Source organism: Pseudorca crassidens, chromosome 2 (genome assembly GCF_039906515.1).
Source record: "Pseudorca crassidens isolate mPseCra1 chromosome 2, mPseCra1.hap1, whole genome shotgun sequence".
NCBI lineage: Eukaryota > Metazoa > Chordata > Mammalia > Artiodactyla > Delphinidae > Pseudorca > Pseudorca crassidens.
The window spans coordinates 39776991-39790906 of NC_090297.1; the positions used below are offsets into that span (position 1 = coordinate 39776991).

At 45.7% G+C, this 13916-nt stretch overlaps 1 protein-coding gene across 2 annotated transcripts in view; it reads right to left on the reverse strand.

Annotated features, from left to right (window-relative positions):
• Window positions 1-2003: 2003 nt before the first annotated feature.
• Window positions 2004-13916, reverse strand: part of AGBL4 (AGBL carboxypeptidase 4) — a 1401741-nt gene continuing 1389828 nt past the window's right edge. Inside the window, exon 13 of one of the 2 annotated variants that reach the window (XM_067726072.1) lies at window positions 2004-2523. In XM_067726072.1, coding sequence (XP_067582173.1) covers window positions 2415-2523 — 109 coding nt within the window. In that variant the 3' untranslated portion in view covers window positions 2004-2414. Of the gene's footprint in view, window positions 2524-12423; window positions 13783-13916 lie in introns of those variants that run through there. The other variant, XM_067726070.1, reaches the window with a different exon arrangement.

A 13916-nucleotide genomic window follows, 5' to 3' on the forward strand; every position in this document is an offset into this window, starting at 1 on the left:
GCAAAATTTTAACATTAAAAAAATGGGAAATGACCTAAATGTCTAATAAGAGGGAATGCAAAAATAAATTAGGTTTTACCCATATGATAGAATATCACATAATCAGCAAAAATTATTTTCAATGAATATTCAATGACATGGAGAATTGTATATGAAAATTATATATTACACAATCCAACTGGGGAGCTCAATAGGGGGAAATGTCTAAAATTGTTAATATAAAATTATCTAACTGTTGTTAAAATATATTTAAAATACATTGAGTTATCTGTCTCTTGGTGGTGGTAAGTTATTTTCTTGAGGCTTTTTCCTATTTTTCAAATGTCAAAGTTTTCCAAACAAGCAGTATTACGTTCATAATCAGGATAAAGGAAATGTTACTGGTAGAAACTGATCAAGATTTCAACTATGATAAAAAAATAAAGATGCCTACAAAATGTGTAATATCCCAACACTTTGTTTTTATTTTCCTTTTCCCTGGTCAAATGCACTAATTACTAAAAGGAAATTCAGCTTTCATGCAATGTCAAAGTGGACAGTAAGTAAGGGCAAGGCTGTGCAAAGGCCTAAGGAGTGTTTAAATCTGAGGTCCTTTGAGTCCAAGCTTTAGGCTACTGCCCTTCCCTGCCACCGCCCCCCCCAACACACACACACGCAGTCTCTCCCTCTTTTGATCCTGCCCTGAGACTACTTTTCCTCACAATTTCATTTCAGCCACTCTCCTGGCTACCATTTGTGGTGTGGATTCCAAGCTGAAGTACCAGGTTGAGGCAACTTCGTCAACAGGCACAGCATCAATGATGACCCATTTGGTGCAGCTCGCTTGACCCAGCTCTAGATTTATTTCTTCTGAGGACTCCTTGATCTACCTGCCCATGCGCCATGCTGGTCACCCCAGTACATCAAACTCTATCTGCATCCCACCTTCCCCAGCCTCCATTTACCCGCTACATTGTAGGTAGAAATTACTCTTACAAAGGAGAAAGTCCCTCTATCCATCCTTATGCCCCGCTATCCATCCATCTATCCACCCATATATACATACCTATATACATACATCCTTTCACTCAGCACATAATCACTGGGTATGCAATGCTGTGCAGACACTTGTTAGACTCTTGGGATACAGAGTTGACTCAGACACTGTCCCTACCAAACTTACCAGCCATGGGACAGCAACGTCAATGCACTCAGGCCTCACTCGACCCTCTTGTGCCCATGTGTGGCAGATGCCTGTGCTGTCTGCTTCACACCTCCTCAGTTCACCTGATTTCAGCACAGCCGTGGTGGACAGTTCCATGCACTTGGAACGGGACCAGGGCTGCCTCAGGGATCAGCCTTACAGAGGAGCAAGGGAAGGGGAATTTACACCCAAGGGGGCAGCCCTCAGTTGTTTCCCTGTCTTCTAGGGAGACAGCTCTGGGGAGTGCTTTTATACCTGTTCCAAGAAAGTTCCTGGAGGGATTGAGGCCCTTTCCCCTCAGTGGTAATTAGCTCATTAATACACACTTTACTGGGTTTTCTCCCTGTTCTGTCTCACTTTTGCCTCTCCCTTACATCTACTTCCAGGTATCACCTGGTGAATAAGCTGCTTGCTCTCAGTTTCTTGTCCAGGTCTCTGTTTTTGAAAGAACCCAAACTAAGATACCATGGCAGGCATTATGAATGGAAGGAAGGGAGGGAGGGAGGGAGGGAGGAAAGAAGAAGGAGAGAAAGAAAGAAAGAAAGGGAAAGAAAGGAAGATTGATGGTATTACAGTGAGAGGAGAGAAGGACACTGTTGGAGGTGGACGAATGACCACCTGCTGTTGATGAAGGAAGACACTGTCACCTCGGTATCTGTTCACGATGAGGGACTGTAGCTTCTCTTGTGTGTGCCAGCCTGCTGGCTGGACTGATTATCTTAGAAATACTAAGCCTAAGAGTCATGTGATTGTGACTAATAATAATAGTTACCTTTGAAGGACACTTCCATTTGCCAGGGACTTTATTTACACCATGTCATTTATTCTTCACAAACCTCCTGTGGCCCAGGGACTAATTAATCCCATTTTATAAGTGAGGAGCCTGCAGTTCATAGAGGTGGCTCAAGGTCACATAATGGCAGAGCAGATCTCACCCGGGTCTGTCAGATACCAGAGTCCATAGTCCTGTGCTCTCCTCTCTACACGAGTCTATTACAGCATCCAGTCAGGGTCCCAATTCTCCAGCTGCTTGGCAAGCAATTTATAACACATGCTCTGGAAATGCAGGTTTGCCTTCTCACAGGGTCTAGGGAAGCCTTAGTAGGGCTGTGCAGTGAAGTGCAATAAGTAAAGCACAAGTCCATTTGTTACTCACCGTTAACCAACACTTAAGATAAAACATTGCTTTATTTATCCTCTCCGGCAGCTCAAACACACTCCATGGTATCTATTACACGGTGATGCTAATTAAGTCCACAGCACCGCACCTTCTGTGTGCAAGGTTCGCCGTGTCACCCGCTGGTCTCATCTCTCCAGAGGCCTCTGGTTCAGCATCAGGTCTGAGGACAGAAAGAATCTCTGGGAGGCCCGCCTCACCACCAGTGCTGCTGAGCTGAGTATGAAAGTTTACTACCTACACATCCTGCCCAAGCATTGGTCTAGAAACCTGACATGGTTTTCAAGGTCGATATGAGATCATCTTTCAGGGTGGGCAAGTGGGTTGGAGGGGTCCTAGAACTCCCCAAATGGCAGAATTGTAGGAGCCTTTAGGGATTGCCTAATTCAACAGGCTCATTTTATAGATGTGCGAACTGAGGTTGGGAGAGGGAGACTTACTTTTCTCAAGTTGCATAAATGCTAGTAGACTGGGATTTGATTCCAGATACTTTTGCTTCTGGTTCAAGCTCTTTCTGATGGATCATTTCAAGATCCCCTTGCCCCCACCCCACTCCACTTGTGTGGTTGTAGAATGGATGCATGTGGAGCAGGCTAGTTCCTTCTCCCCACTAAGTCCATTTCCCCTGAAGTTCCTTAAAGCAATCCCATGGATTAGGCAGAACACTCCTTTTTAATTCCATTCAGCAGGGAAGACTGAGATTCAGAAGGAAGAAGACAGCAGCTGAATCAGGCTTAAATCCAAGCCTCTGAGTTAGCGTTCTTTCTAATAATCACATGGTCTCCTTAAGGCTGAATGAATGAGTGAACAAAAGGCGTGAACGGATGCTAAATGTGCTACAGAATGGATTTAGCTATGCACAATGAATAAGGCTTAACATTTGAACGTCCCCGTCCTGTGTGTCTGCGTTTCAGCAAAGTCAAAGTCTCAGGGCCCCTGGAGCTGCTCCGTGGAGCAGCGAAGTGTATATTCACAGTGGCGCACTCTCCACTTCCAAACACCGACCAGGACTCAGCCTACTTTAGAGGAGGCCCTCAGCGAGCGCAACTAAAATTGAACAGAAGAGAATGTTCTGGAAGCATGGCTCTGAACCATTCAGTTCTCCAGGAGCAGCTTGGAGAGGAATTGGGGTATTAAGGAGAGCAGTCTCTCCCTTCCCAACACCATGCCACAGTTGTGTTTTCAACCTTCAGCCGAAGAATGAGAAAGAGGAAAACAGGCAGAAGCACGAAGAAGGCTGAGATACAGGAAGGAGCCGTCAACACGAGGCCACCCACTGATGGGGTTAGGAAAGGGGCTGCTGGTGAGCTTCTTACCCTGAGGGACTGGTCTGGCTGGAACCCGCATCAGCCTTCCCTGGGACTGGGAAGGAGGAGAGGTGGCCCTGACATCCTCTGGGTACAGTCTGTGGGAGGCTGGGCAGAGGGGGTGACGCAATAATATGGATGAAATGTCAAGAGATTAGATAGAATTTCAAACAGAAACTTAGCCCAGGACCTCAAACTAGGAGGCGATATAAAAATGTGCTTAGAATCGACAATGATCTATAATCTAATGCTGAGTTATGCAAACATACATTCCCAGCTACATAAACCCACGTGTCACAAACTCAGATGTAAGGAGGTTACTCACAAAAGCCTCACGCACAATGCAAATATACCAGTACACACACACACACACACACACACACACACACACTCATGCACTTACATCCATCACAGTCACTTTACCTTTCCTACGTCGCCCAGCCCCTCCCCATCCCCCTCCTTTCTTTTTTTCTCTCCCATGAATGCTCTTAGCCTTAAAGTTTGACAGCTTTCTATATGGGCCTGTAAGCTAGGTTTGCTCCACTTTTCCCAGAAATTTAAGGAGTTGTCCTTATTTATGAACTTCTGGAGGGAAGGGGGTGTGGGAAGATGGAAGGAGGGGCATCAGCCTCGCAGAAATGTTCTGCTCGGAGCAGGCATCTCATCTTCGTGCCCATCATCATCATCAGCAGCAGCAGCTGCAGCAGCAGCAATACCTGCCAATCCTCAGTGAATGGTTACTCTCTGCAGGGCCTTTGTCTGGGCCCCGGGACCTGAGCAATGAGTAAGACTGGTTTTGCCATCTCTAATCATCTCACCCCAAGAACAAGGCAAAGTACAGCGGGGAAGATAGAGCTGATAAACAGGAGAAGTGAAATACCAAAGCCATTGCTAAGGGCCCGTGAAAGGTTTAGATAATAGCTCTCTAGAAGCTCAGAGGATGAGTTAGCACTGAGGGCTGGGAGGTCAGGGAAGACTTCCTGGAGGAGGGGTCTTGAAGGACAGGTAGAAACCAGGGCAGCAGACAGAAATGAGAAGTGGCTGGCAAATACAGGTGTTTAATAAATTTTGCTGGATGAATTAACGACAGAACAATCCAGGTCAAAGGCAAGGCATGGACCAGGTAGGGGACCTTTATGAGGTCTCAGAAAGAGGGGAGAAAATACTGGGAAAGACTTGTCAAAATACTGTTCTTTCCCAGTTATCCTCTCTTTGTATCCTCACAATACTCTTGAGAGTAGGTTGGTTGAAGATTATGTCCCCATTTTAAAGAGTAAGAACCGGAAACCAGCCAAAGCTCTGGGGTAACTCCAGACAGGGCAACGGTTTTTTTTTTTTTTAATGTCATACAGCCAGGCAGTATGAGAGCTGGGAGCAGAAGCCTGTATCCCAGTGTCTACATTTTTAAATCCTTCTCCCTTTACAATTTGAATCCTGGGGGCAGGAAGTGGTTTGGAGTGGAGAGAGAGGAAGTCTGTAGGATATTTAGTGGGGAAACTCCCTCTAGCATCTGCTTTTTAATGCAGGAGGTGGGTTAACAGAGGCCTCCTCTGCATTACTCCATCGTGACCTCCTGGCAAAACCTCCTTCTTGTCATTAGAACTCTAAGGGTAGCGCCAGCTCTGCCTGTAAGACAATCGTTTCTCAGCGGTTTTCAAAGGCAGAGACTCAGGCACGGAGGACGTGCAGGGACAGACATCTAGCTGCAGAGGAGAACGCCTAGAGCCAGGCTCAGGGGAATAAGGCAAAAATGAGGTCATACACAGGAACAAAGATGAACCGGTGAGCTCCCTGAGGCAGAGGCTTTTTATAACCAGCATTACCTATGTATCGTTCTGTCAATCTTAGGACTGTACACAAAAAGGCAGAGGGGAAAATGGAAAGAATGTAAGCCCTGGAGGTCTGGTGACAACTAGGCTCCTCTACTTAGGAGGTGTGTGACTTTGGACAGGTTCCTTAACCTCTCTGAGCTTCTGTTTCCTCCTCAGGGAGCAACACCTGCTTCATAGGCTTGCTATGAGGATCACATGTAAAACAAAGCAACCCGGAGTGCGGGCCTGGAGCTGAGCAGGCACTCAGCTGGGGCAGAGTAGCAGCTGCAGCAGCAGCAGTAGTAATAGTAGTAGTCGTAGTAGAAGATTAGCAGTAATAGTAGCAGCAGTAGTAACAACAGCAGCAACAGTAATAGCGGTAGCAGTAACAGTAGTAGTAGCAGATTAATAATAATAGTAGTAGCAGTAGCAGCATCGGCACCAATAGTGATAGTGGAAGCAGCAGTAGCAGCAGCAGAAATAGTAGTAGAATAGTAGTGGTAGTCATAGCGGCACCCATAGTAGTAGTGGTAGCAGCAGTAGCAGTAGCAGTGGTGCTGACAGTGCTGGTGGTGGTGGTAGTAGCAGTAGCAGCAGTAGAAGTAGTAGCTGTAGCCACAGAAGCAGCAACGATAGTTGTTTTTATCCTTATGAGAAGAATGATCTAATTGCCTTGGGCTCTGAAAGTGAATTTGGCCTTCAAGAAAAGACTGCAGATGAAGTATTGGGTTGGCCAAAAGGTTCGTTTGGGTTTTCCTTATATTGCCATTATTCTACTTCATAAAAATAGTCTGAGCAAAATTCACTGAGCTTAATCCTTTGGAGCTATGATAAATCAAAAAAACTTTTTGGCCAACCCAATGAATCTATGTCCTCCATCTGTCCTTTGAGAGCAGAGCCTTGAAGACCACCCAGGACTTCCGACCGCAAGTCCAAAGCCCTCTACCATGCATGCTGCCTTGTATGTGGAGTTGGAATTTAGTTCTGGAGGTAGGGGGAGCTATGGATGAAGTCTGAGCAGTGGAATGTCTCAGAGGGGTCAGTGCTTTGGGAAGATAGATCTGTAATTAGGATCCAGCCATGAGGATAAGCTCAGAATGGAATTGTGGATTTAAGATTTGTCCATTCTTTTGTTCTGCTCCATTAACTGAGTGCCTCTGATAGGTCTGGAGCTGTGTTGGGTGCCATGAGAGGTATGGAGATGAATAACACTTAGTTTCTGCTCTCAAAAATGACATGATAATGAAGGAGGTGACTATCATCTCAGTGAAGTAATTGATACCTAGATAAATCAGCAGAGTGCTAGGGGACACAGGAGAAGGAAGCAGTTCATTACAACTCTGCGACTGGGGAGGATGACGTGGAGTTGGAATATCTGAGCTAAGTCTCGAAGGATTTTCTTTAGTTAAGAAGAGTGGAGACGGCAGACGGATATGAGAAAGGCTGAGCAAGCTAGGCCAGCAGGATGTGGCAACTGACCAGCAGGGAGGCGAGAAAGACACAGAAGTGGCGTGATATCCAAGCTCCTGGCTCGGACGATTGATTTAAAAGAGGTGCCACACACACGGGGTCACGTTTCATAGAGATCGTGGACGCTCCTTTGGAGAGAGGGAAGATAGATTAGAGGAGAGCATCGGAAGGCAGGGAGGTCAAGGAGGGGCTGTTCCAGCACCCCAGGCAGGACATGGTGGTGGGAGTGAAGCGGAGGAAGAGCATGGACAAGGCAGAGGAAGGAAAATGCACAACAATCCTGCCAATAAGTATTACGTCCCCATCTTAAAGATGAGGAAAGTAAACTCTGCTTTAAATGATTCAAAGGACAACAGTAACAAGCGGTGGAGTTGACATGAAAACTCAGGACTATCTGACTCCAAAGTCATGCCATTATACTGCTCGAAGGCAGACGCATCACAGAGGCAGAAGCAATGAGCCTTGGTGACTGGCCGGCTATGTGGAGAGAGGAAGGGACGGGAATTATGACAAGGGCAAGGTTTCCAGCCTGGGCAACGAGGCGGGAAAAGAGGACGCTAACCAAGACAGCTGGTGACAGAGAGAGAAGCAGGTTTGGATTTAAGGCTGACATGGGGGCAGCCAAAAAGAAACCTGAGGTCTTTGGGGAACAAGTGAATTTTAAGCATTAAGGAGTTAAAACAGGTGTCGTAGGAATGACTTCCTGAATTGGTCAGCTTAGTGGTGAGGTTTGGGGTTGAACACAGAGGTAGTGGGATGTGGCAGAGTCAAGCGTGTACCCAGGTCCTGTTCTAGTTATTTACGAGCTGTGGACTATAGGCAAGGGACTTAATTACACCGATACCAGTTTCTTCTTTCTACAAAATAAGCCCTGTCCAGCATGCACCCTGAGTTTGATGAGAGCACATAGAGTTAATACAGGTGAGCGTGCTGCAAGGAATTCCTGCGTTTCAGCTAGCAGTGTATTGGTATGATAACTTCACAGAGATGACCCTGGAGACATTGTAGGGTCAAAAATAGCAGAGAAAGAGACTCCTATACATCTTACTAAGATTTGTTTGTTGTTATTTTAATAAAACTGGTATCTTGAAGAACGTCTACGCCCCTCTCTTTTTAGTCTTGTCAGTTCTGCCTCAATCCAGTCTAGGAGAACGTTGTGTCCAGCACTGTCTTCCCACCTGTTCTGAGCCCCCAACTTACAAAGACACTGATCCCTCTGTGTGACTGTCATTTTGCTAGATACTTCTCTCATTCCTGTCCTCATGGGGGCACGGTTTATACTTCTCTCTGCACTTCATTTGGGAGTGAGAAAAGCTTTGGCTTCAAGGAAAGGGGTTTCCAATCCTGGCAAGTTAAAGGTGGAGGTTGGGGAGAGAGTTCTACTCTATGCCAGGTATTTTAGAGATGTTATTATATTTTGAAAACAGCTTTATTGAGGTATAATAGATATACAAAAACCTGTATATATTTAACGTTTACAATTTGACAAGTTTGGTCATAGGCAGATTAGGTATCTGCCTATGTTGCCATCATCATAGTCAAGGTAACAGACATATCCATCACCTCCAAACATTTCCTTGTTTTTTTTTCTGTCTTTTGTTTGTTTTGTTGTTGTTATAAGAACACTTAACATGAGATCTACCCTCTTAACAAATGTTTCAGTGCAAAATACATTACTAACCAGAGGCACTGTGTTGTACATAGATGTCATTATATCTACTTTTCACAATAACTGTGGGAGGTAGGTATTATCATTCCCATTTTACAGATGTGGAACCTGAAGCTTAAAGAGGTTAAATTCTTTGCCCAAAGCCATACAGCTAGTTAGTTAATGGAAGAGCTAGGATTCACACTTCAGTTTACCTGACTCTTTCAGCCCAGGCTGTCCCTATTATGTTATAATGTCTCCCCTATTCTGTCTGTCCTGGTACCCCAGTGGCTGAGCTGAGCCATAAGGGAAATGACCTCTAATCTTGGTGCCCTTAAAGTGCTCGGGAGGCAGGACTCAAAGAAAATATCTGAACAAAAATTGAGGGACACAGTGGGCTCAGCTCACACACTGAGGAGGGAATGATACAACACTTGAACTAGATTAGCTTCCTGGGGTCAGTAACCCAGAAGGTGCCGGGATGGGCCCGGTAAAAACTACCTTGCTGAGCTTCCAGGAATCCTGGAAGATCTAGAAGCTTTTGTATGTCAAGTGATAAATGAAACCCTACCCTGTTGGAGTGCCCAGTAGGGACTCAGACTGGTGTGTGGGAATGAGAGATGGGAAGAAGGTAGGGTTTCATCAGCAGGTGCTAACAAGTTCCTGAAATCTTGACACATACACCCAGCCTGGAAACTTACTTTCTGCTTTTTTTTTTTTTTTTTAATGGCATCAGTACAGTTTAATAGAATATTGATTTATTGCAAGGTACAATGTACCGTGACATGCCATTCTTTTGTCTGTGTGAGCTCCATTAGTGCGGAGAGCAACTGTTGAATGTTTGCTCTTGTACCTTTATTTCTTCAAAATTCCATCTCTGATTCATCTTTTTCATATACCTAGCTGCCAGACTGGGTCAGAGCAGGGTTACGTCACTGAGCAACTGTTAGAAGCAACCATTACACATGAAGAGAGGGTCCAAGAGAAAGGAGGTGAAAACCTAGAAATTCCTCTAGGATTTGGATCAAGTATAACTAGCCAAACTCTGCAATACATGATGAAAGGATTTGGCCTGATCTTTTTCCTGTTTGGGCCTGATTTTACCTGGAAACTAACAGAGAAGGTCCCATGTAGGGTAGTGGGAAGGGAGCTGGGTTTGAATCCAGGATCTCACTAGCCACATGAATACAAACAAAGTATTTTACCTTTAGGGGTCTTCATTGTCTCACCTGAGAAATGAGAAAATGACACTTATCACAAGAAGCCGTTGGGAGTATCAAATGCGGCAATGGATGTAAAGGCACCTGGCACGATGCCTGGCACACAGTAAATGTTCAAAAATATTTATGAATTGAATTGATGCTCTACAAATGTTAATCACTCCAGATTTCCATGCTTGGCACTGCACTCACTACTTAGGAAAATGAGTCGGGGGCCTCTTAGGCAAGTTTCAGGCGTGTCATTGAATTACAGTGAAAGGACAAAAGCTCATCCTGTGCCCCTCCCCCATTCAGAGGCAACTGGGAGAGTAGCTGAAGGCCTCCTCCTGCTGCGGCAGAAGCAGCAGCAGCAAAGCAAACATCGTCAGAGGCAGGTGACCCAGCCTCTACTGTGGGCTTCAGCACGAAGCATCTGGGTGGCCTCCGGCTTGTGGCTTCTCTGCCACAGCTGTCTCTGAGCCTGTGGACTCATGCAGAGCAAAACTGGCACTGTTTATGGAGATTTGTGTGAGAGCCAGGTAGAGGCCCAGCGTGTCCCTTCCCTCTCCTCCCCTCCTTTTTGCATAATCATCTCACTCTCCTTAGTACACTGGTTTGGTAGCCGGTTCTACCCACTGCGGCTCTATCCTGAGAAGGAAGAGAGCAGACAAGAAGAGAGGCTACAGCGCCCCCTGCTGGGGCTGGGTGGGCTGGTAGCTTCTAGCCAGTTCACCTGCCGGCTTGGTGCTGTCCTCCATCTCAGTGCTGAAACTCTTCCCCTCTAACCTGAGACCATTAGATATAACCTGGCCTAAGAAAGCTAGGGAGCTGCAGATCAGGCTGAGGCCACAGGGAAGTCCACTGGCAACCAGTGTGGAGATACAGACATCCCTTTTGCAAACACATCCTACAGTCTGCCTTATATCCATGTATTTTTCCCTCATAAGGATTGCTGAATGTTAGCAGGTCCATATTCTGTAATTCAGAGACATTTAATGTCACTTGTTTAGTGTTAAATGTGACTTTTTGTACTGTACACTCCATTGTCTGACATCAGGAATGTGAGTCCCATCTCATGCCATTTCTCTTCAGAGTTATAGAATAGGAGGTGATGCCACGGAGCATCCAGCATCCCCCTAGAGTGCCTCCAGATGCTCAGTCAGATTCTGCTTGCATACCTCTACTGTTGGGGAACTCAGTGTCTCTCAACGGAGCCCATCCAATGGTCGACAACTCTATTCCCTAGAGGGTTTTCCTCACGTTTGAGCTGAAATTTGTCTTACTGAGACTACCTCCCTAGATTTGGTTCTTACTTTTGGCAACATAGAACAAGTTTGCTTTTTTGGACAAAGAGAATGTCCAAGATGTTTTCTTCAACTTTTTAGAGATTGCGATCTTGCTTTCCTACCCCTGCTCCCTCTTATTTTTCATCTCAGGGATAAACAGCTCCAGTCTTCTCATCCGTTTCCAATGGGAAATGATTTGCAGACCCCTCACCATCCTGGCCACACTCCAGATAACAGCTATCATTTATTGAGCACATTGGCTGACATTCCCCACACCTAAGTTCATCAAACCCACATAACTACTGTAATGAGGTAGACATAATTATCACCATCTTACAGGAAACTAAGATTCGGAGAGGTTAAATAACTTACCCAAGATCACACAGGTATTAAGAGACAGAACCAAGGTTTGAATGCAGCATTAGAACCCAGAGTTGCCAGAGTTGCCACTAGCATGCCTGAGCTTATAAAGCCTGTGATCTAATGAATCAACACAGTTTTTAAAAAGTGGGTCTGTAACTGAGGATATTCTATTGATAAAAAGTTGATGAAAATAAATGATTTTTTCTGTCAATGAAGATTTGCTAAAATGGATATCAGTTCACTCCCAGTAAAATGTAAATTGGAAATGTACTATGTCATTATTTAATATGCAGTATAAATCTATAAAATGATCCACCTTAGCACCAAAAATAAAGGAGGGCCTAGGGTTTCCCTGGTGGCGCAGTGGTTGAGAGTCCGCCTGCCGATGCAGGGGACACGGGTTCGTGCCCCGGCCCGGGAAGATCCCACATGCCGCGGAGTGCCTGGGCCCGTGAGCCATGGCTGCTGGGCCTGCGCGTCCGGAGCCTGTGCTCCGCAACGGGAGAGGCCACAACAGTGAGAGGCCCGCGTACCGCAAAAAAAAAAAAAAAAAAAAAAGAAAAGAAAAGAAAAAAAGGGGGGGCCTAAATATGGTCACATTATGGAAGCAGTCTGACCAGGGAAAAGTAGATCTGGACTATCACCTCTGATTTTATGCGATCTGTCTCTATTTATGCCATCTCAAGAGATGCTCTCATTTCTGAAAGCTCTGACACACTGTTGGCTCGTGCTGAGACGGTTGCATTCAAATAAACTCCCCAGGACTCTGCTGCACGAGCTGCTGGAAAGTCAAGCCTTGACTGTTCTTCCTTATCTTCATGACAGAGTCCCTGACAGCAAAGTGAGCGTTACACCAAATTGGGTCAACCAGCTGGTTCTTGAGGGAGTGAGAGACCTAGAAGGAAAGGTGCCAAGAACACCCAGAGGAACAGAGGAGCTGCAGAAAGCACTTTATTTGTGTTCTTCTGGGCAACAAGAACCCAGGGGAGAAGCTGTATATACAACACAACATTTGTAGCCGACTAACATATGGTTCTTTGTTTTCATTTCTGAAAAGCAATAAGCAAAGGGAGCATAAGCTTTGCTCTCAATTTTTGCAACAAAGTTTGAAAATCTCCAACCCAAAACAAAAGAACGCTAAACTGAAGCTTTGTGCTAAAGGCCCTCCCTCCCTTGAGCCTCTCTTTCTCTCCCTATCTCCTAATCCTTATTTCCGGGAGGTCATTTTAATTAGCAGGCTGTCATGGTGACTCAGCCTGCTGCTTCACAGACAGGCAGGGAGCCGACTCCCCTGGACCCATTCATCATGAAAGGCACTTTACTCCGTAGAAAAATGCACAATTTTGAGCTTGGTCCACCTTGGGAATTGCCCCTGCTGTTGTTTTATTTTATCATCCCCACCTGCCTCAGAGTGCATCCTTTTGTCTTTTGCATCTCCTGTCCCTGGCGGTCTGCCTCCTCCCCCCTGTTGCAGATTTTCCATGTCCTTGTCTTCAGTGGTCAGGTTTGATCTCAGACACCAAGATCTAGAGATCTTAACCATGAGAGACCTTTTGGAATGTGTGTCTATTACTTTTTGTTTTAGGAGCTAAAGTTTCAATGAAACGACCCAGGTCATTGGGACATAGCTCTCAGAGCAGTTTTCTGAAGTTGCATGCTGGGGTTTAGGGGAGTCAGGGAGCATGCAGCTCATAAATTAACCGTATGTCGAAGACCATCGTGATCTCAAAAATTCTGTCCCATTGTTCCCAACAGTGCATTTGTCTTCGCGTTGTACGTGTTGTTGCTATTGTTCTGGGTCAGCAAATGTGGACACCGCACTTCTAAAAGCGAAAACTGTAGCCTAGTCTAAAAGGTAAACATCTGTAGTAACGGCACAACTTAGAACAGTAAAGGGGCTGGAAAGCAGTGACCTGAGAAGGGACGTGTGGGTTTTCTCTTCCTGTGAGGGTCTCTATGTTGTGGAAAATAGCATCTGTACTCATCTGGTTTGAATCTCCTATTTTGTTCTTAAGCCTGAAGGTGAAGGCTCACAATTGATTTTCCACTGGTAGAAGGGAAAATCGATGATGAAATTTCTCATGTTTTCCCTTCCCTTTCACTAGCTTATACATTATCTCACAGCCATTATCTTGGAAACTAGAGAAGGGTGATTAATTTCATGCCCCAGCAGAAAATGCATGCTCCTGCCACCACAAGACCTCCCCGGACTCCACGTCCTTAAAAAGAGTTTGAAGGGTCTTTGTGGTTCACTGAGCTCTTCTTGCCCCCTTTGCTGTTGGGGTGGCTGCTGGCTGGGCCCCGCAGGAGTGGGTGCTTGTAGGGGGGGCGTTCTTTCCTGTAAAGGGGGAGATAACAGAAAGAGAGAAGAAAGACAGCACATATACACGCTGTACTGCAATCATTTGTGTGCATGTCTATCTCCCCCCACTGGACTGTGACCTCCTAGGAGCAGTGGCCTTGACTTCCTCT